The following is a 22903-nucleotide window of genomic DNA, read 5'->3' on the forward strand; positions in this document are numbered from 1 at the left end:
ACTTGAGGGGAGGTACTTTTTAGCACAGAAGTGCCTCCCTGCTTGGTGTCCGATGGCTTTACTGTCTGTGCCCCGAAGAGCCGGGAGCCGCCAGCTCTGGGGAAGGATGCTTGGGGAAGGAGGAGGGAGGAGAAGCGAGGAAGCCTCCCAGGCTGGAGAGCAGCTGACTGGAAGCACTTAGACTTGTTTAAACTATGTTAGTGTAGCGTTATAGAGCACTTCTGGTTTGAAATAAATAAATACCTCAATTGTTAGAAGCCTGACACCCCCCCCCATTTCCATCCACGCTCATATTTATCAGCCCTGTTATAGCGAGATGTTGTGTGGATAACGCGATGGAGTCCCTGCGGCCGGATTTCGGTCCCTGGGAGCTGTTCCCCCTCTGTGTGGCTAGCTGCTCCATCTGTCCCGCTGCTTTTATGCCGAAGCAGCGCGGCTCTCGGGCTGGTGTTCGGGCACGTCCTCCGGCAGTACGTTAGCACGACGGTGGCGAGGTCGAAGAGCGGAGCTGGGTGCTGAGATCTAGGAAACCGGTTCCTTTGAGTGGATGGAATGAATGTTTGGGCTCGAAATTGAAATACATCCGGGAGTTCAGCAACAATGTGCCTTTCAGCGCAGTATCGGGTGCCTCTGTGAACATGCCGTGCTGCGGTAATGGGAAACAGCCTAAAAATCCCACGGCCTTCTGCAACGCTGCTCTCTTCACCAGGTACCCTCCGTAGGGAAAATACGGAGAGAGGCAGGAAGCAAAGCTTCTTCCTGCCCAGCTCTTGGCAAGCTGGCTGGATTCTGGGGGGCTGCTCAGAGATCCCAGGCTCTCTGAGGCAGGGACGACGCATTCTGTTTTCATGCAGCCCAGCAGGGCCTTAGATGTAGTATTTGTTTTTAAAAACGCTTTTCCTAATATGCGATTGGGTCAATAACCCCTCTTTTGTTTCCCCTTCTGCTAGGTTGCCATAAAGATAATTGATAAGACGCAGCTGGACGAAGAGAACCTGAAGAAGATATTTAGAGAAGTTCAGATCATGAAGATGCTTTGCCACCCGCATATCATCAGGTTATACCAGGTAGGAGCACGCTGCGGTGGGTTTTCCATCCCTCTGCGCTATAGCTTTACACTGTATAGTAGCGCTTTCTCTAGGGTTATCCCTCCATTTCTCCTAGGTGGAATACTGGGAAAGTCCTTTATGTTTTCAAGGTCTCGGAGTACTTTGATTAGAGGGGTGGGGCAGGGGGGGAAAGTGTGGCTAATCCTTCTCTTTTCTGGGAGATCACGCTTCCGCTGTGGGCTGGCCTCTTGCCATTTGTTTATGGCTGTTGTGTGCTTTTCAGTTTCCCAGTTGAAACCGGATGCGGGCTCCCCTTCTCAATTTAAGGGAGAGAGTAAGGCTCACCCGTAGCAGGACTGAAAGCATGCGGCTCCCCTGCTCTCCTCCCCCTGCCCGGTTGCCCCGTGGCTCCGAGGACTTGCCGATCTGCTCTGTACTTTCCTGGAAGGTGATCAATAGCAGCGGCAGACCTGCTTTTGACAGTTGTTTGCAGACTTTTTTTTTTTTTCTCCAGCTTCTTTGGTGTTTTCAGTCTGCAAACAAAACCCCCGGAGACCGAATCCACGTGTGTTGCCTTTTACGCACGTATTCGGTGGTGCCCCTCCGGCTGCACGATCCAGTAGAACAGCAAGGGAGTTGCGACAGGCCGGAGACAGGCAGGCAGCAGAGCGATGGGAGCGGAGGAATAGAGGAGGCCACCACCTTGGTGAAATGTTACGTGCTGTTTTGGAAGCTGTTGGACAGAGGAAAGACTCCCTCCCCGGGCCTTTCTGATGCAAGGGCTCAAGCAGTGGCTTACAACCCAAGAGTGCTAAGCAGCTCTGTACAAACTCTCCTCTGTTGCTTGCAGCCCCGGTTCTGGGAAGCTGTGGGACAGAGGCTCCTTCCCAGGATCCTGCCGGAGCTGACCGCTGCCTGCCAGGTTCACGCAGAGCTACCTGGCCCCTCTGCTGCAGCAGTACGCTTGCCAGAGGGCTCACGGTCACAGGCGGTTTTGGGAACGGAGGGGACTTCCAGCCCGGCTGCAGAAAGTTAGCTCTTCTTTGGGCTGGTGCGCAAAGCAGAGAAGGGGCTGTCCAGGGCACTTCGTCTTGGGGAAGGATTCGGGCGCAAGAGACTAATTAAGACGGTTGATCTCCGGCTTGTGGCTGCCTGGCTGGGATGGCAGGCACTGGGATGTTAAAAAGTTGAAATCCTGGGGGAAGTATGCTGCGGTGATTTCCTGTTGTAATGTAATGTTTGTGTGTGTGTTTTAAGGGAGAAGTTGTGGTAACCCTCAGTAGAAGTTGCCCTTCCCTAGAACCAACTCGTGTCTGTTCAAGCCCAGCCTGCTTCTCATCTGTGCCTGACAGATACGTAGTGCTTACGTGGACTCCAAAGAGTTAAAACTGAGTAGAAGTGACAGAGGTTAATGTTTAGCTATTTTGGCCAAACTGCCAAGTGTGAGATGCTTACAGCAGATGCTGCAGAATTGTGGCATTTTTAAGGTACTTAGGGAATGCTTCTTTGCAAACTGACTCCTTAAAGCTTTGTTTTTTGAGACAAAAACCCCCTTTTTCAACCTGTTTTATTCCATCTAACGTTTTTGATATGATACTGAACAGGTGACACTTGGTGGCTTGGCTTTGCTAGGATGAGAAAGGGATACTCACTGTGGAGCATGTTTCATCTGGCCGTTCTTGCTGGGTACTTTCAGTGGCATTTGTTTTCAGATAAAAATCACTGAAACCTGGAGTTGGGAATTCAGAGCCTTTCGCAGCTTTTTGTTGGGAATCTGAGTTTGAAAAATCACGTTTCCTTGAGCTTACAAAACTTAAAAGGTGTAAGTGAAAAAGGAGAACGTGTCCATAATGACAGTAGTATGTAATGTAAGAGGTTCTGTCTGCGAACAGAAATGCGCTTAAAAATACCTACCTAGGGGTTTTCCAGACGTGTAGTATCCCATGAAGTGGGAGCTGTGACACTTGAGCAGAACTGAGGTTTGTCTTTGTTACGCTCCTGTTTTCACGTTCAGAATAATAGCAGTCCAGCTGTGTAAGCAGCTGCTGTTGTCTGGATCAGGCATGTATATATTTTTTTTAAATATGAAGTCTACGTGTCCGAGTCCTAACTCTTGGTAAGAACAAGCAGTGTCGGGCTCCAAGTGCCTAGCTTCTCTCTTGGGATAATAGTCCATTTCATGTCAAAAGGTGAACTTTCGCTTGTCTTTGAAACAGAAAAGCCCAAACAAAATCCAAGTGTTTCCAGGCCTTTTCTAAACACCTGGGAGCGTGTTTACAAAAATGACCTGTGGCGCCTGGCACCGGAGGTTCAGCGCTGCGGTCCTGGAAGTGAAACACGGTGTGGGTTTTTTCCATTGACAAAGCTGTGAAGCCGGTTAAATAAATAGTGTCAAGCTTTGGAATACATGCCAAGTTGTGTACTCACCTGAAGGTGGGTCACAAAACATAATCTGGTCACAAAACAGCCCTCGGAGCCACCCTTCCCAAATCCGCGGGCAGGAAGGCGTTATTTGCTGCTTTTTGTGTGCGCGGCGTGAATTGTACATCACCCACTGTCTGTTAAACGTTAAAAACGTAGTCGAGGCCCGTCTTCGGTGCTTTACCCCGTGCTTTCCTTCTCTTCTGCCTCCTGATGGGGACTTCCCTAGAAGCCGCTCAGGACTCCAAGGTTGTTTTGAGCCTGAGCTCTGCTTTGTTTCTAACAGGTCTTGAGGCAGTTGAAAGTCGCTTATTGATTCAGCGAACGTTCCCCCCTTTGGCGAAATTGCGTTGGTTATTTCAGTGCCTGGTTCATTAGAAAAGTGAACTAGTTTGCTTGTGGCAACCCTGGAAAGTCTCCTGGGCTGCTGGAACAAGACAAGAGCAGGGAAATAGAAGAGGAGGAAGGTGCAGGTGAAGTGGTGTGTTTAGTTACAGATCGAGTGTTTAAAACTTGGTTTGATTCTTTCCCCAGTTCCTCTCCGTTCCTTTGCATCGCTCTGCAAAGCATGGGAAAGTAATATTTTTTTTGGTTTGGTGAAAGCAGTTACACGTGTTATAGAAGCAATAAAAATTTTCGATTAGTTGCGTTTCTTTTTGCAGACGGCAGTCTCCTTATCTGTCACTTTTCTGTCCTTGCATCCAGGTTATGGAGACGGAGAGGATGATTTATCTAGTGACAGAGTATGCCAGCGGAGGGGAAATATTTGGTAAGTACATTTATTGCATTCTTTAATCAGATAATGCACTTGGTCAACTACAGTAAACTGAAAATAGCTGCCACGCTCTCTTGTTTCAGTTGAGAGATGCCCTTCAGCCTGAAAGCTTTCCATTGCCAAGAGGGGTAAAGAAATAAACGATGCCAACTTGATGGAAAAATAACTTCCATAACCTCTGTTTCTTCTTTGGGTTTCATTGGCAGGTGGTGCTGCTCCTCGTTTATGCTGACTTTGGGATTAAAGATGCTGGCAATAGTCAGCCAGCTGGATTTTAAAGTGTTGCTGAATACTTTGCTTCCCAGCAAGTTATACGAAACTTGTTTGCTGTAGCGGAAATGTTGGTGTGTGTTAGTAGCTTTCAAAGAAACAGGCTGTCCTGCGGTTCTGTAGCATTTTGTTCTCAAACCCATGTATTTTCTTATCTTTCTGATATCTGACATTATCTTAGCATGTATTGGCTACATCCATTTTAAACTCCATTGTCTGCTAACAATGTTTTGGCTGAGCTTTCTTGGCCGCAGAAGCTATTCTGTAAAGGAAAAAAAAAAGTATCTGTGCAGCACAATTGCAAGAACTGTTGACCGATTTATTAATTTGTTGTTATTGCCATGACCAATAAGAAACTTGAGGAAATAGAGATTTCCTTACACGCTGGAATTTTGTGCCAGGTGACAGAGTCAGAATTTTGCAAGACTGGTCTCTACTAGCTTAGCCAACGTGAGCCTCAGAAAAGGGGGAAGATCCTTTGTGCTTGAAGCGAGCTGGCTTAAATCTGCTTCCAGGCAATGCCCTTGTGAGGACAGTCACATACGGCCTGTCAGCTAAGTGGAAATACTCCCCTTTTTGTCCCGTTAAGTAGATTCACTTCTGATGTCGGAGCCTCTCACTCTGCTGGAGCTGAGGCTGAGTTGTGATAAAAGGTGAAGCAAGAAAAGCCCCAAATTCATAGAATCATAGAATCATAGAATCATCTAGGTTGGAAAAGACCTTTAAGATCATCCAGTCCAACCATTAACCTACACTACCAAGCCCACTCTAGACTAATCAAGGGTAGACCAGACTAAACCATATCCCGAAGTGCCACATCTACCCGTTTTTTAAACGCCTCCAGGGATGGTGACTCCACCACCTCTCTGGGCAGCCTGTTCCAATGCCTGACCACCCTTTCCGTAAAGAAATTTTTCCTAATTTCCAGTCTAAACCTCCCCTGGCGCAGCTTAAGCCCATTTCCTCTTGTCCTATCGCTAGCTACTTGGGAGAAGAGACCAACACCCACCTCACTACAACCTCCTTTCAGGTAGTTGTAGAGAGCGATAAGGTCTCCCCTCAGGAGAATTAAGGAAAGTGAGACAACTTGAGCTGGAAAATGCTGGTTTCCAGTGAATATAATCTAATACCAGTTCCTCAGTGCCTTTGTAGATGGTCATCATGCCGCCTTCTCAACATTGGCCGTGTCCTTTGGATTCCTTCTCCGAGAAGGTGACAGATGAAGCAAGTAGCAGCTGATGTTTGGAAAGTGTGGATCGCCTGGTGAAGAACCCGACTCCCTCCAGCTGGGTCTTCCAGTTGTTTCCTCAAACGTGAATCACTGTGCTAGACACCCAGCAGTTCTGAAGGCTTGGGAATCTTAGCTTGTGCGGCAAGCCGTAATTGCAGCAAAATCACTTGAACGGGCATTAGAGCTTGCTCGTGTGTGGATCACTGCGGAAAAGTATAAATCACTTTTTACTTTCTCTCCCTCTTCTGTTGAATTTGGCAGAGACAGGCTCATCTTTTTTTAAATCCAGAACTATGTGCAAGCTCATATACAAACTTGGAATGAATTCTCTGGGTTACAAAAATAGCCTTCTACATGAGTCAAAGTGAAAATCTAATTGCTCTCTGAAATATTTTATGCTGTAGTAAATTCAGCTCATTAGCATGGCTAATTTCCATTACACTGCCCAGCATTTTATCCTCGTTGATAGCTGGGAGCAGCCGGTTACGGAGCAGCCCTGATGTTTTTCCAGACCGAAGCCAGGAGGCCGTGCCCCCGCTAGCCTGTTTCGAGCACTCTCAGGTGCTGCCCGAGGCCCCGCGTGCCCTCGGCATTAGAGCAGAGAGCGGGGAAACTAAAGTCTCAGCTTTTTGTAATCAGAGTTTCCTGAGGAGCCATTAAGACTTTGTTCTAACAGCGGAAGCAATTTACGGGGAGGAAACAGCAACCCATTTTGGAAAGGTTTCCTTGCGGTCATTAGCATCTCCAGTACTGAAGAATCTCACGTCCTCACGCTGTTGGGAGAAAGTGTCTCAGCACGGGCTGGCTTCGCACCCGCTCCGGCTCTTCTGTAGGGTCGTGCAGCGGAGCGAAGCTGGGGCTGACCTGTTTCTAAGGGTAAATCTTTGCCTGCACGTTGCTTCAATGCAGTCTCCATCCCTTTTCACGGTAGGCTTGTTGGGAATCCCTGGGCTCGCTGCAGGGATAGCTGCTAGGTGCGCGTGGGCAGCGCAGTCATTGTCGCAGGGTCTGTTACTGCGCACTGGGGAATCCTCTGTATTAAACGTGCCCGTGCTGAGTCTTTTAGCTCTTTTTTTTCTTGGTTGTCTCAATGTCTGCATGACGGAGGTTTTAATGCGAAAGTGTAGAAGCAGGGCGGGCTGACAACCACGGTTTCTGGATGCTAAACGCTCGCTGTAAGGCTGAGTGCCTCGTACAGTCTGAAATACAGCATCATGCTTCTGTGAACTGTGAGGCTGTGTTAGAATTAAATCCGAGTTGTTTCTCTTGATGCCTTAAAAAGACTTTTGAAGGTTTAAACTGTACTGTGCAACTGTAGATGTTGCAGAGGCAGGAATATAGGATGGAGTTATTAGCTGAAAGCATGGTAGTTTCTCTAAATGGCCGTGGCTCAAGTCAGTCAGTTAGTGCTGGATGCTTGCCTTTCTTGTCCCTTGTTGGTCTGAGCTCTGCAGCCTTTCCTGGGTTAGCACCTAGGAGAGCTTTACAACCTGTTTATCTGCACTTCCAGTAAAAGGGCTGATAGCTCCTTCCGTGGCCAAGCTGTGCTGTAAGTGTCTTTGATTCATCTGTTACTGGAAACGTTTTGATAATTCACTTTGTTTGCATAGCGGTGCGTGGGGATCAGGGAGAAGGCTTGCTTTGGCTGTGGGCTTAAGCAGCAAAATGTAAATTGTTATTTTTGTCCCTATGCATGTTTTGCGTGTGGTTGGGTTGCTGGGTTGACATTATGAACAAATGAATGTCTCCTTTTAAACATAGGGTGCTCTTTGTTCCAGGTCCCTCGAGTGTCCTTTTTCTGAGGTCAAACAGAATATAGTCTAAAAGCCTGGTTCAATTTCAGCTGTTTACTATGAATACTGCAAATAATCTGCGGTCCTCATTTGACAAGCATACGGGTACCTGGTTGATTAACAAAAATTCTCAGAAAACTCGGCAAAATTATCGTCTGGTTAACATGGTTGGCGCGTCTGCTGTCTCTGGCCCTTCTCTCCATCTCCTGCTTGTCCTAAGCTTTCCGAGCATGAACTGGACAGATGTGTTAAACGACGTGGTACCAGTTTCTAGAAGGTCAGGCTGCTTCCGAGATCACAAGGTCACCAAATGCACTGAAAATTTAACTTAATCCACCGTGCAGAGGAGATGCGAAGCTTAAGCAGCATTTGCTTTCCAGACAGAAAGCAACTAAAAAGCGCAAGGAGTCTGTCTAGAGGTGAAAAGTGGAAGCTTGTGTATCAGTCCTGTCTCTTAACCAGAAGATGCTTTTTCTTCAGTGTAGGATTTTAGTGTGGTTTTTTAATGCGGAGAGCAGCATCAGGTGCTTCGTATAAGTACCGAGAACAGCAACTGATATTTTTAAGGGTTGTGAAATGCAATCGTGCATTCCTTCCTCCCCAGAAAACGCTCAAAGCAGCAATGCCATACGCCTCTTCAGCTCCCGAAGAGCGCACGGACTGGGAGCGTGCAACCCAGCGGCGAGTCTGCGCTTCTGGGCTCGGTGCACTCGAGCTCAGCGTGCTGGCTCCCAGCTGAACGCTCGGGTCATCCCTGTAACCTCCGTTGCATGAGAGGTTTACGCAGACTAAACTTGCAATGGTTAATTTTGGCATACAGTTGCCCTTGGTGGTATGTGAAGTATTCCGTGGCTTCATTGTTTCTGTCCTTCCTCTGGAGCTTGTGCAGAAATGTCAGCGGTCTCCAAGCGCTGTGCCTACGTGCAGAGCTTGGGGACCGGCCTCCACTCACATTTCTTCATGAAAAGTGAAATTTCACGCCTAACCTAAAAAGATTTTTTTTTTTTTTTTTCACAGCCGAAGCAGGACTGACTAGTAAAAGGGGCAGCAGAGTTTTCTGCGTGAGCGGACATCTGGCAGGGCAGCCCCTGAGAGCAAGGCTCTGCGAAGTGCACGGGACCGAACGGCACGTGCGGGGGGACAGGTGAACCTGGTTTGGGCAAAAATATACTTGGGAGAGCCTCGTAGAAATATCCTTGCTGCAGCAGCTGGATTTGATTTCTTGCCTGCAGGAGAATCTCTCAAATATTTTCAAAATGTTGAGAGATTGGAGCCTTGCACTTTATTTTAAGAGCGCTTGCTGTATCGGCAGGCTGTGCTCCCAAATTCAGGCGGAGTAAAAGATGTGAAGGACCTTGACTTGTTTAGGAGCTGAGCTACTCTCTGTTGATGGGTGGTAATGCTTAAATTGGAGCAGGCCAACTTGCTTAACTCTGTCAGTGTCCCAACTCTTCAGAGTAAAAAAAAAAAACAAAAAACTATGACCGTGCAAATGACTTAATGAAATATGATGGGGCTATTTGGAATGGTAAATTCTGCTTTTCCTGGCAAGTGGACGTGAGGGTCATATTGGAACTAGCGATGGATTTCCTCCCCCAGCCCTGGTTCAGATTTGCTCATGGAATAAGTTTATCTGATTAATAAAAGTTAATTGACAAGTTCTCTGAAAAACAGCTTCACTCTGTTGCACAACATGAGTAGTCAGATGTAGAGGAGTAGGTTGCTGTGCAGTCAGAAGCCAGCAGAACTGCTTTGATGGATCTTGGTAATTAGTATTTACTGCAAGTCAATTATGTCGCAGGTATTTTAATTAATGGGTGACTGGGAAAAATACAACCACCTGATGAGAAACCTTCAGAAGTGATTATTTTTATTATTTTCAAGAACAGAGATCTCTGTTGAGCCCTCCGGTTTAGTGGAGCTTGTGGAGCGAAATGAACCACTTCAGCCTATTTTTGGCCAGAAGCCTTTGAGGTCGACTCGATGGCCCAGCTGAGAAGCAGCAGCCGCTTGAAATGGGCAAGGAGATAATAAGCCCCTGGGGTTTGGCATGCTAGTGCCTCTGCTAACCCGCTCTGCGGCCCGCGCCGGAGGGGAGAGGGCATGTGCAAACCTCTCCAAAGCCTTTCCCGTGAGTCGGGGAAGCTCGGGAGCCCTCCTGGTCCCGTGCATGGGTCAGGGTGCGTGGTTATTGGGGGTTCTCTTGGATGCTTCTCAGGTTTCTCCTGGTTTGGTTTTTTTTTTTTGTAGCACCGTCCTCAACTCCATAATCTTGCGAACCGCTATTCCTACCCTATCACTTACCCTGCTACATCAGTTTTAGCTAGATTTGCTTATAGGGTAGAGAGAGAGTAGGAAGATTTGCTTATAGGGTAGAGAGAGAGTAGGAAAGGGTAGTAATTGTATTTCATAATTCAAGCACCACTTACTTTGACTTCTACGCTTCCCCTGGCAGAGTTTTGTTGCCTGTTCTGCTGATGCTTCAGGGGAGGAGGATGCTTTTTCTCCTCCTTTCTCTGCCATCCCTACTGCCTGTCTCCTGCCTGTCTGTCCCCGCTTGCAGGATGGTATGATGAGCGGCTTCTGTAAGCCTGGTGCTTTCAGGCTTTAAGTGGATTGATTGAAGTTGGTATGCCTGCCTTTGTGATCTCCGAGAGGCTTCTCCTGTCCATGTGCGCAGTGCTAGCTTCCAAGGAAAGCCTCGCTGGCAACAAGTGCTACCTTTGAGTGAGAGTATAGATTTTCAACTCGGGGTTTCACGCTGATCTGGTTGCGAGTGGCTTTCCCTCTGAAGAGGGATGATGCTAAATACTTTCTGCAGCTGGTAGGTTTTCAGCTAGAAGGCTGAAGTTGAGGAGCCGGCTGTCTCTGTAACTAGCCGGGGCTTCGCTGGTCTCAGCAAGAGTTACCTTTGGTGAGGCTTGTTAGAACAAAGACAGATTTCCTGTGGAGAAAAGAGGGAAGGAGGGATGGCACGTGGCTGCGAGCCTGTGCCTCTCGCTGTTGAGGTAGTACGGTATGAGGCTTGGTATTTGACTGAAGGAAAAGGTTGAAAACGTTTTATTTTTATTTTGATGTAGAAAAAGACTTTAAAAACCTTTACACTTTTCACAGAACACTTCTGATTTTCCAGCCAGCCCCGTCAGCTGTCCTCTGAATAAAGGAAAGTTTATCATTTTAAAGTGTTTCACTTGGAGACAGCCCAGGTGAGGGCTGGTGTGGCAGCGGCGTGCCAGAGCCCCTTTCCCTGTAGCTTCAGCGGTGACCCTGTCTGCTGTCGGAACCTGGAAAACACCCCGGTGCCCACGTCCTTCCCCGACGCCATCCTCCGCATCGCTCGCTGCACGCGTGCGAGAAGCCCCTGTCTGGGTTGCGCTCCCTGCGTGAGTAACCACTTTGCTCTTCGCTTCGTCCCTTACAGATCACTTGGTGGCCCACGGACGTATGGCTGAGAAGGAAGCCCGGAGAAAGTTCAAGCAAATCGTGGCTGCTGTCAACTTCTGTCACTGTCGTAATATAGTCCACAGAGATCTGAAGGCAGAAAATCTCCTTCTGGATGCTAACCTTAACATCAAAATAGCAGGTGAGCTAAGACTAGCGGCGTGGGAGGAAGGCAGCTGCTTTCAGAAGTTAATAAATGTAGGCATTGGCTGCTTCCAGGTATTCAGAAAGAAGGAAGCACAGTGCAGCTAAAGGAAGCTTTGGATTTCTGTGTGGCCTGCTGCCCAGAGCTGAAACTGCCAGGTTGTAGCCAGGAGATTTATGTCTCCCTTCAAATAGCGCAAAATAAAAGCGGGGTGGGGTGGGGGGTGGGGAAGCTGGTTTGGCTTCATAGGCAAATCTGCGGCTATAGATACCGCAGTGTTCCAATACACTGGATAATGGGCGAGACTAATATTAAAAAACTGACCTTGTTTTGAGTCCTGCTGCCAGCTGAGGACTTCTTTGAAGCAGTTCAGACTAGGTGAGAGAGGAAGAATGGAAAGTAAGGATGACGGTGTTTACGGTAGAGCGGTGAAGGGGAAACAGCACTCTTGGAATCATCTCACTGTGCTGTCTGACAGAGCAGGAGAATTAGCCCCAGTGCTTTGGGTATTTTATTCATGGCAGGGAGAGAAGCTGAAGTTACTAAAGAGACCCTTATGGTCTGTTTTTTTGTGTTTTCCTGGGCGGTGGGGTTTTTCTGCTAACAACTGCCCTTCCGGAGAGCTCGCGCCCTGGGCAGTTTCTAGACTGACCTAACGCACGCCTGCGCGTCTGTGATCCCCTTGTACGCGAGACTGAGCCTTGGCTGCCAAGCTTTGCGATGCGCTGACTAGGCTTGATTTTATTTAGCTTTGTGGGATTATGTAGCAACCGATTGAAACAAGAGGATTTAATACCGCCCCGGTCATCCCGTTTCATGGGCTTTTGAATTGGAAGAGCTCATACTTACCATTTAATTCCACTAGAGCTTAATGCAGAGCATTTTTGGAAAGCACTTTGTTGCCCCCCCTCCTGCCCCCTCTTAATAGACTTCCTTGGAGAGCTTGTCAGCTTTTACAAGGGTTTGTAAGTTGATTTTTTAAAAAAAATCAAGTGCTTAGGGCTACAAAACTTTTCAGTCTGTCAGTAATTTTAATACTGGGAGTTGGGGAATACTCTTGTAGCTTGATACCGTCTCGGAAGAGAGGAAACGGTCTTGTTTGTCATGTTACTGTTCTCCTATGTACCATCCGTAGGTGTTAGATTAGAGTTTACCATTTGATTTGTAGTAAAATGGCTAGTAATTTCTTAGGTTTCTCTCATCCACACTTTGTGAGGAGGGAATGGGCAAGGAATAGAAAGGAGCGAAGGACTTTACGAAACTTCCTCTAGACGCTTAATAGTATGAACCACGTCTTCCTTGGCACAAGGATGATAACCTGCTCCTCGCTGTTCTGGGAGCAGAAGATGAGCAAGAGACATGTTGCTTGATGAAGTACGAGCGGGTCGTAGTATTTCCTTTGTGTTAAATGAGCCTGTACTGCCTTGCGCTGTACAACGTTTGGTGGCCAGCTGGAAGCCTGATAGCTCACGCTTCCCCAGACTGCGCTGTGCGTGGTCACCGAGAGAAACACGCTGGCAATATGGGGAAAATGGCTTGGTTTTGCCAGTCTGGCTCGCTTCCTACAGCTGGGTAAGAGCCTCCGTACTGAAGGAGGGCAGCAGCAAGCGCCCGTTGGCAACTCCTGCGCCGGGCAGTGGAAGGAGTCGATGGTAGGTGATGGAGCTCCTGCGAGAAAGGCTGCGCGGGAGGTCTCTGAGCAGCGCTTTCTGGTATCGGTTTTGTGCAAACAGATGCGCTAATGATTTGAGGCCATCTTGTGTTCATGGGGTAAAATCCAATCTGTGCGTAGGGGGGGAGGGTGCCTACCAAATAAAAAGAAAGAAGTTAAAAACTAGCCCAGGTACAAACTGGAATATGGCTGGATTTGCTGAAGAAAAGCTCACATGAGCATGCTGACAAGCTCTGTGAATGTCTGAAAATCGTGGAAACTTTTTTAATCTAAGAGAGTTGGAAACTATTTTCCTTCCAAATCTCTGCTCCCAGAATGGACTCTAGAAGATAGTTCCCACCCTGGTGGTGGTAGTGTTTTACTTGGCAGGAAGATGGAGTAGTGATTTGAAAAGTAGCCTGGAAAAGCTGATTTATGGTATAGGATTTTCCAAGTATTAAGTTTTGTCCCTATAACTCATTAATTACAACTTGACACCAGTTCTTCCATTGTTTCAAGAGAAAAAAAAAAAAAGCGATAGCAACTGATCTCTTCCACACCAGACCTCCCAGAATAAATACTACAGAAATACACAAAGCCCTGTTACACAGGGTGGAGGATCAGCTAAACCTTCGCTGCCAAACTCCTTAAGTGTGCCCTAACTCAAACCTCTTCGATAATGCACTTAATGCTCAGCGGATGGAAGCTGTAGATATGTCTCGAGTATCTTCTGAAGGCTCCGCTTGGTAGGTCTGGTCGCTTTTTACCTGCCAAGGAGCAGCAACGCGGGTAGGCTGAAGGATGCAGTGAGCCATCTCAGACACCCAGAGCCGAGACTGGGACTACAGCTTTGTGGTTCTTCTGATGCCCCTATGCGCAGCCTTTAGTAACATGCAGGATTCCGTCGGCTTTTGGAGTTTCTCGGACCCTGAGCAGTGCAGATTTTCTAGCACGTAACTACTGACCACCTCCATTTGCAGCTTTGCATCCCTTCGGCATTAGTTAAGTCATTGACACTTAGCAAGATAGCGTAGCAGTCTTGAAGCAGGCTGCTGCTGCTGTTCTCACTCGATGGTGACTACAAGTGTGCTTTTTGGGTTAGGGTTTTTTTGATTGATTGCAACTATACTTTTTTTTCCATAAACAGTAAGATACAAACGCTGTTACCCTCGCTCTCATTTTTCCCATGGATGGTTTTTCTCCAGTGTACCTTCTCAAAGCCTGAGTCAGTAGCTTCTGGCACCATGTTAGCTTGTGCTCCCAGTCAGAGAGTTCAGCCAGGAGTTGCGATTATTGCTGAATACCCAGGCCTTCCTGGGGTATGGCTTCGGAGAGGAATCCGATCTGTGCATTGCTTTGCGTTCATTTGCAGGACTCTGCTCGCTCTTTTGCCTTCTGAGGATAAAAGTCCCTGTTGTGCGGATGCTAAAGCCAGCTCCCCGAAGCTCTGCTCTGAGGAAACGCGAGGGACTGGGGCCACTTTTTTTGTAGCACAGAGACATTTCTTTTAAATATTTTCCCTATATCGCATCTTTGTGACTTTCACCTCGCTCTTTAAAAATGCCCTTTTCCCTCTGCATCTGTTTATGGAACAAGACCTGGTCACTCCCTGGGGATTTGGATTTATATGTCTCCATGGACTGGGGTGACTTGTCATAGTTTTTAAGAACATTTATTTAAGTTGTAGTTTGGGACTTTTTGTTTGGTTTAGATTTTGTTTTGTTGTTTGTTGCTTTGGGGTTTTCAAATCCCCCCCACCCCCCCGTTAACTTCTGGGGGGGCTTTTAAAAAGCCTGCTGTTTTCCCCAGCCTTGACCTCAGTTCATGCAGTGCAGGTGGGTTCTGGAAGCCGTTTCCAGCCTTTGAGCAGCGCTTTGTGTACGACGGAGCCGTCTGGCTCCAGCTCCCCGCAGAGACGAGCAGCGTGACTCACCCGGAGCCTGGAGAGCGCTGGGTAGAGCAGCAGCTCTCCACAGGGATTGGTTTTTCATCCTGAAATCTGGGGCAGCTGTGGGGTAACCGCCGGAGCTCCAGGACCTGCTGGTTGAACACCAACGTGCTTGCGGCATCTCTGCCCTCCTAGCCTGGTTCTCCAAGGAGAGACTCGGCGGGGTTGCTCTCTCTGCCCACCTCCTTTCCGCTGTCAAAAAGAGCCGTGGACCCGTGGGCTAATTTCAACCCCCTGTGGAAGAGGGGTAAAGTTTCAAAGACGGCCAACCTCCCGCAGCTCCTGCGAAGCGGAGAAGGTTGCAGGAGGCAGCTGTTGCATGTCTGTTGGGTGGTGGCGGCGGCCGCCAGCTGGCATGGCACGGCTCCGCTCCCGCCGCAGAGCGCGCTGCCGCTCGCGTGCTCTGCTGCTGGTTACGCGTCCTGCTTGAAATGTGAGGCAGAGCAGCTCAAAAGCATGCAGAGGTGGAAAAGACGATTGTGCAGCTGCCTGCTATTTCCCTGAAATAGTCCTCCAAAGGCTGACTGGTCTTATGTTTTAGAAGTTTAGATGACTTTGTTTCCAACAGTAAAAACCCAAAGGGTGCTTAACTGGCTTGTTTTGATACTATGATGCTTTTAAAGAACATTTACCATCTCTCTGCTTTGCGGTAGGGTTTGAGCAGTGTCATCTCTACTCCAGGTATTTCCGCAGGAACGCACCACACCAGGTATTCTTCGCAGGCGTGAACCATCTCCCCGTTGAGAATTTTGCCCCCTGCGAAGGGATGGGAAGAAGGAAAATTGGCTGTACCCTCCTGGAGTTGAGCTAGCAGGAGCTGTTGTGCCTGCTGTGCCAAGCCGTGCTAGGTGGTCTGCTGAGTTTTGCAGGAGCTGTTGGAAGGAGGAGAGGAGAGTCACCTGAGATTAGGTCATGGAAAATCCTGGAAGGAAAGCGGCGATCGCAAGCAGGAGCACGGACTCACCAGTTAGGGCATTGTCTGCGGAGTGCCGGCGGGGTTTTCTGTGCCTCCTGCACAGAGGTGTTGGCCCTCGCTGTACTGTGTATTTTTGCCACGATGCTTTTTGGTTTAAGCAGTTGGAATTTGCAAACTGAGTATTTCTGGCCCCCCTTGGTTTTTTCCAGCATTTCTCACTCAAGCCTGCCGTGAGGATCTGCTGCTGGTGCAAATGCCATGAAAAATGTCCTTGTTGCTTGGGTCCCCGTCCGCGTGCATTAAGGTCACTCAGCCTCCTGCCAGCACACTTCTAGCAGAAGCACAGGCGCAGCGGTTTGCAGACAGAGTTTGCGGCCCGTCTCCTTCTGACAGAGCTTGCTTCTGAGGATGCCCTGTTCGCAGGATGTGGAGATGCCTCTCTGGGACTGAGTATTTCCTTTTTTTCCCAATTGAGGTGAAAAACAAAGAAATGATTAATGAGGATTCCTTCTTTTTATGAGGAAAAAGCTTGCTTTTCTTGAACCCAGATTTCTTTACTCTCCTTCCAGTGCAAGTCCCAGCTGTGCGCCGGGGGTGGCAGGTTAATTAGCAGAGAATGGCATTAGTGCCCACGTAAGCTGATGGTTGACTGCCCGTAAGGTTAAGACCTTCCTTTTAATTTCTTTTTCGGGAATTATTAGCTCTTTGAATGATTTGACTTGGTTCGTAGAGCTGCCCACCATAACCGAAGTTTCCAGCTCATGTAGGGCGCTCTGGAAAGTCAAAATTTCCCATTCTTTTTCCCGTTGCCTGCATTCTGTCCTTGCTGGCGGCTGCCTTGGCCCTAAAGTTGTGAAACTCGACATCAGAGAAGCCGAAGGTTGTAAATTAGCATACAAGATTTACGTGGGATTTCTTGAATATCAGGTGGAAGCCTTGTTCCAAACCACCCGCCCGACTTGCAAGCAACCCTACTTGATCTGATTGCTGGTGTATTGACTCCAGCATGGAAATCACATGGCTGAAAAGCAAAGGGCAAACTTTTGGAGAGATCATTGTGTTCTGCTAAGCACAAGCAGTACGGTTGTAGCGTGTGAAGCAGGCCTAAGTCGTCGTATTTTGCAGCAGGTTGTTTGGAGGGACTGTGTTTTATACTGTATGAAGCAGATGTGCCGCTGTTAATGCTTGGTCTCCTTTTGTCTCAGTATGGAGAGAAGTTGCACGCCGTCCAGCTGGTTTCAGCCTTGCTCTTACTCTTCTTACCTCTCGTTTCTCCGATGCCTGTGTATCAGTTACTTGTTACGGGATTGTACGTGACTTCACTAGACTTGGCAAATTACTTAAACGCCATTTGTTTAGGACAGTTGGAGCGGATCACATTCCTCTAATCAGCTCTTTGTTCTTTCAGATTTTGGGTTCAGTAACATCTTCACACCTGGTCAGCTGCTTAAAACCTGGTGTGGGAGTCCTCCCTACGCTGCTCCAGAGCTCTTTGAAGGAAAGGAATACGATGGGCCAAAGGTTGACATTTGGGTATGCGATCAGCCTCTTTCTTTGATCTCATTTCTGCACTATTTGTTTGGCTTTGCTTCCTGAATACTTAGTACATGTCTCGGAGAAAAGCCCATGATATCGCGAAAAATGTTTTTTGGATAAATGCTTTTAGAATTTTATTCTGGCTACAATGCTGTGTGTTTTCTTCGTTGGGAGGCACGATGCCAAAAATCTTAGTTGCCCAGAAATGCATTTTAATTTAGTTTCCCAAAGATATGGTTTGCTTCATCGCTATTGAATGGCAAAGCACTTACTGCGGTAGGGCTTGATCTGGCAGAGCTGAAAGAGGCGACTTCAAGTGTCGCTCCCCGAGGATTTTGCAGAGAGCACTTCAGCGCAGAGCCTCGGGACGGTCTCCTCCGTGGCACTAGCCACGCAACGCGAAACCTGCGTTGCCCTGCAGCCCTGCCTTTTGGGTTGCCTGCTGTCCTCCCCTTCTCCTTGCGGGGCTCCCCGACCTCCGCCAGCCCAGCCAGAGGAGCAGGAGGGAAGGGTGGCATAGTTGGGTTTGAAATGGCCGTGCCGGCGGCCAGTTGGTGGAAGCTGTGTTTGGTCTGGGCGTGCAGGTTGCCCAGAGCCTCCTGCCGCAGTGGTGCAGCGGGGCTGTGGGCTTCTTTAAAGTTGGCTTCTGAGCCTGGTAAGAAGCCTAAATTAGGCTGGACAGAGGAATTGGGCTGGCTTGGGACTGAGACGTCGACAAGGTCCTTTCCAATGGGACTTGCTTTTTCTTTATTATTATTTTATTCCGTTTAAATGACATTGACCACAATTAACTGCAGTCTCCCAACCTCTCCCTCTAACGTTGCTGACGTGACCTTTGTTTTGGACGCAGAGTCTCGGCGTGGTGCTGTACGTGCTGGTCTGCGGTGCTCTGCCCTTCGACGGGAGCACGCTGCAGAACCTGCGGGCGAGGGTGCTCAGTGGGAAATTTCGCATTCCATTTTTCATGTCCACAGGTAAGGGGTGCGCGCACCGCGGTGCGCCTGCAGCGCTGCGCAGGCGCTGGTCGCGTCTCTGCTTACAGATTCTTTGGGCACTTAAATTGTAGTATACCGGTTGATTTTTGTGCCAGTGAAGTGGTATGCCAGCAAGCTTATCCGCTGGATGGTGGTTTGTCATGAAAGCTAAAATGAGTTCCGAATCTAGATTTTCAAAACCAAAATACTCTTACTTAAAATCTCAGCTTTCATGTATATAACTGTGCAAACGATAGCAAAACGTTAGCAAAGATATTTTCTTTCTAGATTTTGGGAAATGTGAAAGCTAAAAATGGAATAGTGATTTAGGACTATAGATGCTTTCACTATACCTGTTTTGGACAGCATTACGCATGTGAATTTCCAGCAACAGCCCCATCAGAGATGAATGTTTATGTTCTGTTTCTGCAAAAAATCCTTCTGAATGCTTTAGTAATAAATCTTCGTTTTGAAAAGTGTGATTAATTCTCAGATAAACCTAGCTTCACTTAAGAGTGAGTCATATGTAGGCTCTCGTTTGCTTGCTCTGAGATTAAGGAATAATTTTGCATGGGTTGCGTGGAGTTTCCCAGCTGAAAGCTTCCTGGCCTGCCGCCTTACTTTCTTGAATCCAGACTTTGATTTCTTTACTCTCCTTCCAGTGCAGGAAGAGGGTCTGTTTGTGCAGAAATTGCTTGCTAAAAACATGTGGCGCTTTTAAAGTGAGCCTAGATCCCACCCCAAACGGGGGAGAGCCTGAGCAGTCCCCCACGGTGGCAGCATACATGTAATACGATGGAGAAATCATTCACGGTGAGCTGTTGCTAAGTGGGGAGCGTTCAGAGGATACTTTGCCCTTCAAGCCCCAAAAGCCAGCCGTGTCCCTTGGCCAGCGCCGGCGAGGGACAGGGTGACAGTGTGCCACGTAGGGGCTCTGGCAAACAGCATAGGGGCCCAGTGGCCTGGGTGGCTTCTCCCCTAGCTTGGGGAAACCAAATGTCTGCAGCAAAGTGGCACGTTGGGGACTGAACGGGTGCGAAGTGCAGAAGGAGAAGCAATATTTCTGCTACGTATGACTTCCTACAGAGAAGCGCGTCGCTTTGAAAGAAAAAAGGCGCGAGGCTGCCTCCTGCAGAAGTCGCGTCCCTCCCTGCAGGTTACCCAGCCCCTCTCTTCCCTTGCAGAATGTGAACATCTGATCCGCCACATGCTGGTCTTGGACCCGAGCAAGCGGCTCTCCATGGAGCAGATCTGCAAACACAAGTGGATGAAGCTCGGGGAGGCTGATGCGGAGTTTGACAGGGTGAGAAGCGGAAGCGAGATGGTGCACGAGCTGGGTCTGCTCGGTGCCTGCCGCGCTGCGAACGGGCTGCGGGCATGTAGTGCTGCAGTGTTCACTTTGGCTGTTTGCGAACTCTTGTTCTGAGTGCTGGTGTGCCACCTTCCCGCTTTCTGCGCCTCCTGGTCTTGCTTTCTGCATCGCTCCTCATCTGCGTATATTTTTATATCTTTCCCCCTTGGCGTTGAGAGCCTAAGGCACTAGATTTTTGCATTGGTGTGCCATCAGCCTTCAAAGCTCATGCCAGCTTGCAGCTGGAGCCTGGCGCGTTGGTTCTTCAGAGCACCGTGAGTCATCAGTGTGCCTTTGGGAGTGTCGGCACTGAAGCCTGTGTCTGTGCTCTTACAGCTGATAGCAGAGTGTCAGCACCTGAAGACCGAGAGGCAGATGGAGCCGCTGAATGAGGATGTGTTGCTGGCGATGGCGGACATGGGGCTGGACAAGGAGCGCACAATCCAGGTAAGACACCACAGCCGACAGCCACGTCCTGCCTGCTCACGCTGGAGAACAAATGGCCGTGTTTGTTGCTTATCACCTCTAATAACTGAGCAACCTCAGCGCAGTAGAGAGTGTGTTTTATTGCTTGACAAAAAGAACTGACCGCTTTTTCCTCTTCCTATTCTAGTCATTAAGAGCCGATGCTTATGATCACTACAGTGCAATCTACAGCCTGCTCTGCGACCGTCTGAAGAGACACAAGAATCTGCGCATTGCAGCATCTCCGAGTATGCCACGGCCCATGACCTTCCCCACCTCTGCTAACATCCAGGTGGGTCCTGCTTGCATAGTGTCCTTCCGGCCCTGGAAGGCTGGCTGGTCCCGTACCTGCTCAACTCAGACTTGCTTGTGAGTGTCCTCATCCCGGCAGGAGTGTCAAAACGTTCTTTGTCCGAGAACTTCAGGTGTATTTAGGGTGCCGTAAGCCTGAGAATAGGAGCAGTTTGTTCATTGGCTGTGGGTTTAGTGAATGCTCTTCAGACGAAGTCCCATGTTAGCTTAGTGACAGAGGAGGCAGCAAGGTGAGGGTTACTGGTTGGGGGCTAGAGTTTGCAGACTAGGACTGCTGTGCAGTGCTGCTTCTTCAATTTGTGCTGCTGTCCAAGAAATGAGTATTTGCTTTAAGAGAGGCCGGGTCATAAGGGAAGCGGAAGAGGTGCTGACCCTGCCTGAGCAGAAGTGAGGAGGGGAAATGAGGCAACTTCTTGAGAATTAAGAATAAACAGGTCTTTGCTGGCTCCAGGGTAACCTCCCTATTCCCAGGAGGTTAGGTCTGCGCACTGGTGTTAATCCGGCAGGGTTTGTAAAGGGGTTGTAGGAGATGCTAGCTTCATGTCTTCTGATTTTGCTATCTCTGCTCAGCAGACAGAACAGACAGGCAATACCATGAGCATCAACGTGCCACAAGTCCAGCTCATCAACCCTGAAAACCAAATTGTAGAGGTGAGCTACTCCCCTTGCTGGCCCCTGCAAGTTCTTCTCCTGGGCTTGCATTGAAGCCTTTTGCTTGGTCCTCACACTGTATTTCAACACCTGCAATGTTTTGCCTGCCCAGACTGACGGAACGATGAACTTGGACAGCGATGAAGGGGAAGAGCCGTCACCTGAAGCTCTGGTCCGTTACCTTTCCATGAGAAGGCACACAGTTGGAGTAGCTGACCCACGGTTAGTATTGGGCGCTCAACTCCCCGATGGAGTATTAAGGGAACTTGAAGATTTACTCCTAGCACATGACTTGGGTCCTTCTGAGATATCGCAGATATTTATTCATGTGCTACATTGGCAGATCAGAGGCTAATGCCTTAAAGGGACTTCTGGGCTCTGTGGTAGAGAAGAGTTGATACCTTTTGGGCTGTCAGCGGTCTCCAGTTTCTGGGCTGGGAAATAAATACACTTCACAGCATGCCCCTCGGTCCCAGGCCTCTGCTTCACTCTAGCCAGACCAGGTGGTGATGAGCACATGTATCTGTATCATAGCTGGTATCAAACCTTTGGTTTCCCGCTCCTGCTGTGAGCGGCTTGGAGTTATTTCTGCAAACTTCATTTTTGCTAGCTAGAGAAAGAAATTCAAGGTATCTCTTTAGTAAAAGTCATCTTTTAAACTGCCTAGTGCCATTGCACGACTTGGTTAATATTTCAGCTGAGGATGAGGATGGGATTCTTTCCTTTTCTTCTTCCTGAGTAGCTCTGTGTAAGCTAAGCAGTGTTGACTGGTGGGCAAGCCAATCTCTCACCCAGGCTGCACTGCTGTTGTGTCCTGGCTGAAGTTTTTTTTGTGATAAATGTGATCGAGGTTAATGCAAAGAGCTACTTCTGGCAAATCTCAGCTTGGAGGGGAAAAAAGGACAAACGAAAACCAAAGAGTGGCTTGGCTACTACTGTTTTCCAGAGCAGTAAGAAGCCTTTTCTGAAGGGAAGCTGAGCTCACTGGCCCTGTGGGTGGTTCTCTTCACGTCGTTGCTAATTTGCCTGTCTGTAAATGTGATTGCACAGGACGGAAGTCATGGAAGATCTGCAGAAGCTCCTGCCTGGCTTCCCCCGTGTCGCTCCTCAGGCTCCATTCCTGCAGGTGACTCCGAATGTGAACTTCATGCACAATGTGCTGCCTAGGCAGAACCTGCAGCCCACGGGTCAGCTGGAGTACAAGGTACTGACCGGCGCTCGCGCTCCCTGCTGCAGTCTGTGCCCCACCGGCACGTGGGGATGCGTTGGTGCTCGCACTTGCTCGCTCTATTTTGCTGGTTTCTTAGACTCCATAAGCTTCAAGGCTTGCCCTCTTGCTGTCTCTTTAGGTCTGATTCTAGTTGGTTATTTAAAAAGGTGAAGAACGAAAGAACACAGCAGTATGAAATGAATTACTGGGCTGGGGAGAAAGAGGACTGCGCTGCCTGGCTTTGGAGCTGCGGGTTGCAGCCTGCCTGGCAACTAAAGCAGAGCGCAGGGAAATGGAGGGTTAAACCCTACTCTTCCACTGACACTGCCTCTCTCTGCCCCACTTCAGCTCTGAGGTGTTGTGATTTACTCCCTCCTCTCTCCAGAAGCCCAGAAGGCTGGTCTTCTCTCATGCCAGTGTCTGGGTTTGTGACCTTAGTGCTCGGTATCGGAAGGATCCGCTACGGGGCCAATAACTGCGCTGTCTGTGCTTCCCAGGAGCAGTCCTTGCTGCAGCCCCCCACCCTGCAGCTGCTGAACGGCATGGGCCCTCTGGGGCGGCGGGCATCGGATGGCGGAGCTAACATCCAGTTACACGCACAGCAACTGCTGAAACGTCCTCGAGGGCCGTCCCCGCTCGTCACTATGACGCCAGTAAGTAGCAAAAGGAAAGAGGAGAATTGGTGGCATGTTTATAAATACCTTCTCCGGCAGGCAGAGGTGACTGCCTCCAGCTCCTAGCAGGCAGAGGAGCACTCTGGAAGC

The 22903-nt window shown here is 48.9% G+C and overlaps 1 protein-coding gene across 5 annotated transcripts in view; it reads left to right on the forward strand.

The window, feature by feature from the left end:
* SIK3 (SIK family kinase 3) overlaps positions 1 to 22903 on the forward strand; it is an 87464-nt gene that overhangs the window by 46123 nt on the left and 18438 nt on the right. For 2 of the 5 annotated variants that reach the window (XM_075723241.1, XM_075723242.1), the window contains exons 2-13: positions 951 to 1067; positions 4176 to 4239; positions 10961 to 11122; positions 17049 to 17173; positions 18027 to 18150; positions 19335 to 19453; positions 19838 to 19948; positions 20115 to 20258; positions 20852 to 20929; positions 21042 to 21151; positions 21980 to 22133; positions 22637 to 22792. In XM_075723241.1, coding sequence (XP_075579356.1) covers positions 1026 to 1067; positions 4176 to 4239; positions 10961 to 11122; positions 17049 to 17173; positions 18027 to 18150; positions 19335 to 19453; positions 19838 to 19948; positions 20115 to 20258; positions 20852 to 20929; positions 21042 to 21151; positions 21980 to 22133; positions 22637 to 22792 — 1389 coding nt within the window. In that variant the 5' untranslated portion in view covers positions 951 to 1025. Of the gene's footprint in view, positions 1 to 950; positions 1068 to 4175; positions 4240 to 10730; positions 10746 to 10960; positions 11123 to 17048; positions 17174 to 18026; positions 18151 to 19334; positions 19454 to 19837; positions 19949 to 20114; positions 20259 to 20848; positions 20930 to 21041; positions 21152 to 21979; positions 22134 to 22636; positions 22793 to 22903 lie in introns of those variants that run through there. The other 3 variants (XM_075723240.1, XM_075723239.1, XM_075723238.1) reach the window with 3 other exon arrangements.

The sequence above is a fragment of the Pelecanus crispus genome, chromosome 19 (assembly GCF_030463565.1).
Source record: "Pelecanus crispus isolate bPelCri1 chromosome 19, bPelCri1.pri, whole genome shotgun sequence".
NCBI lineage: Eukaryota > Metazoa > Chordata > Aves > Pelecaniformes > Pelecanidae > Pelecanus > Pelecanus crispus.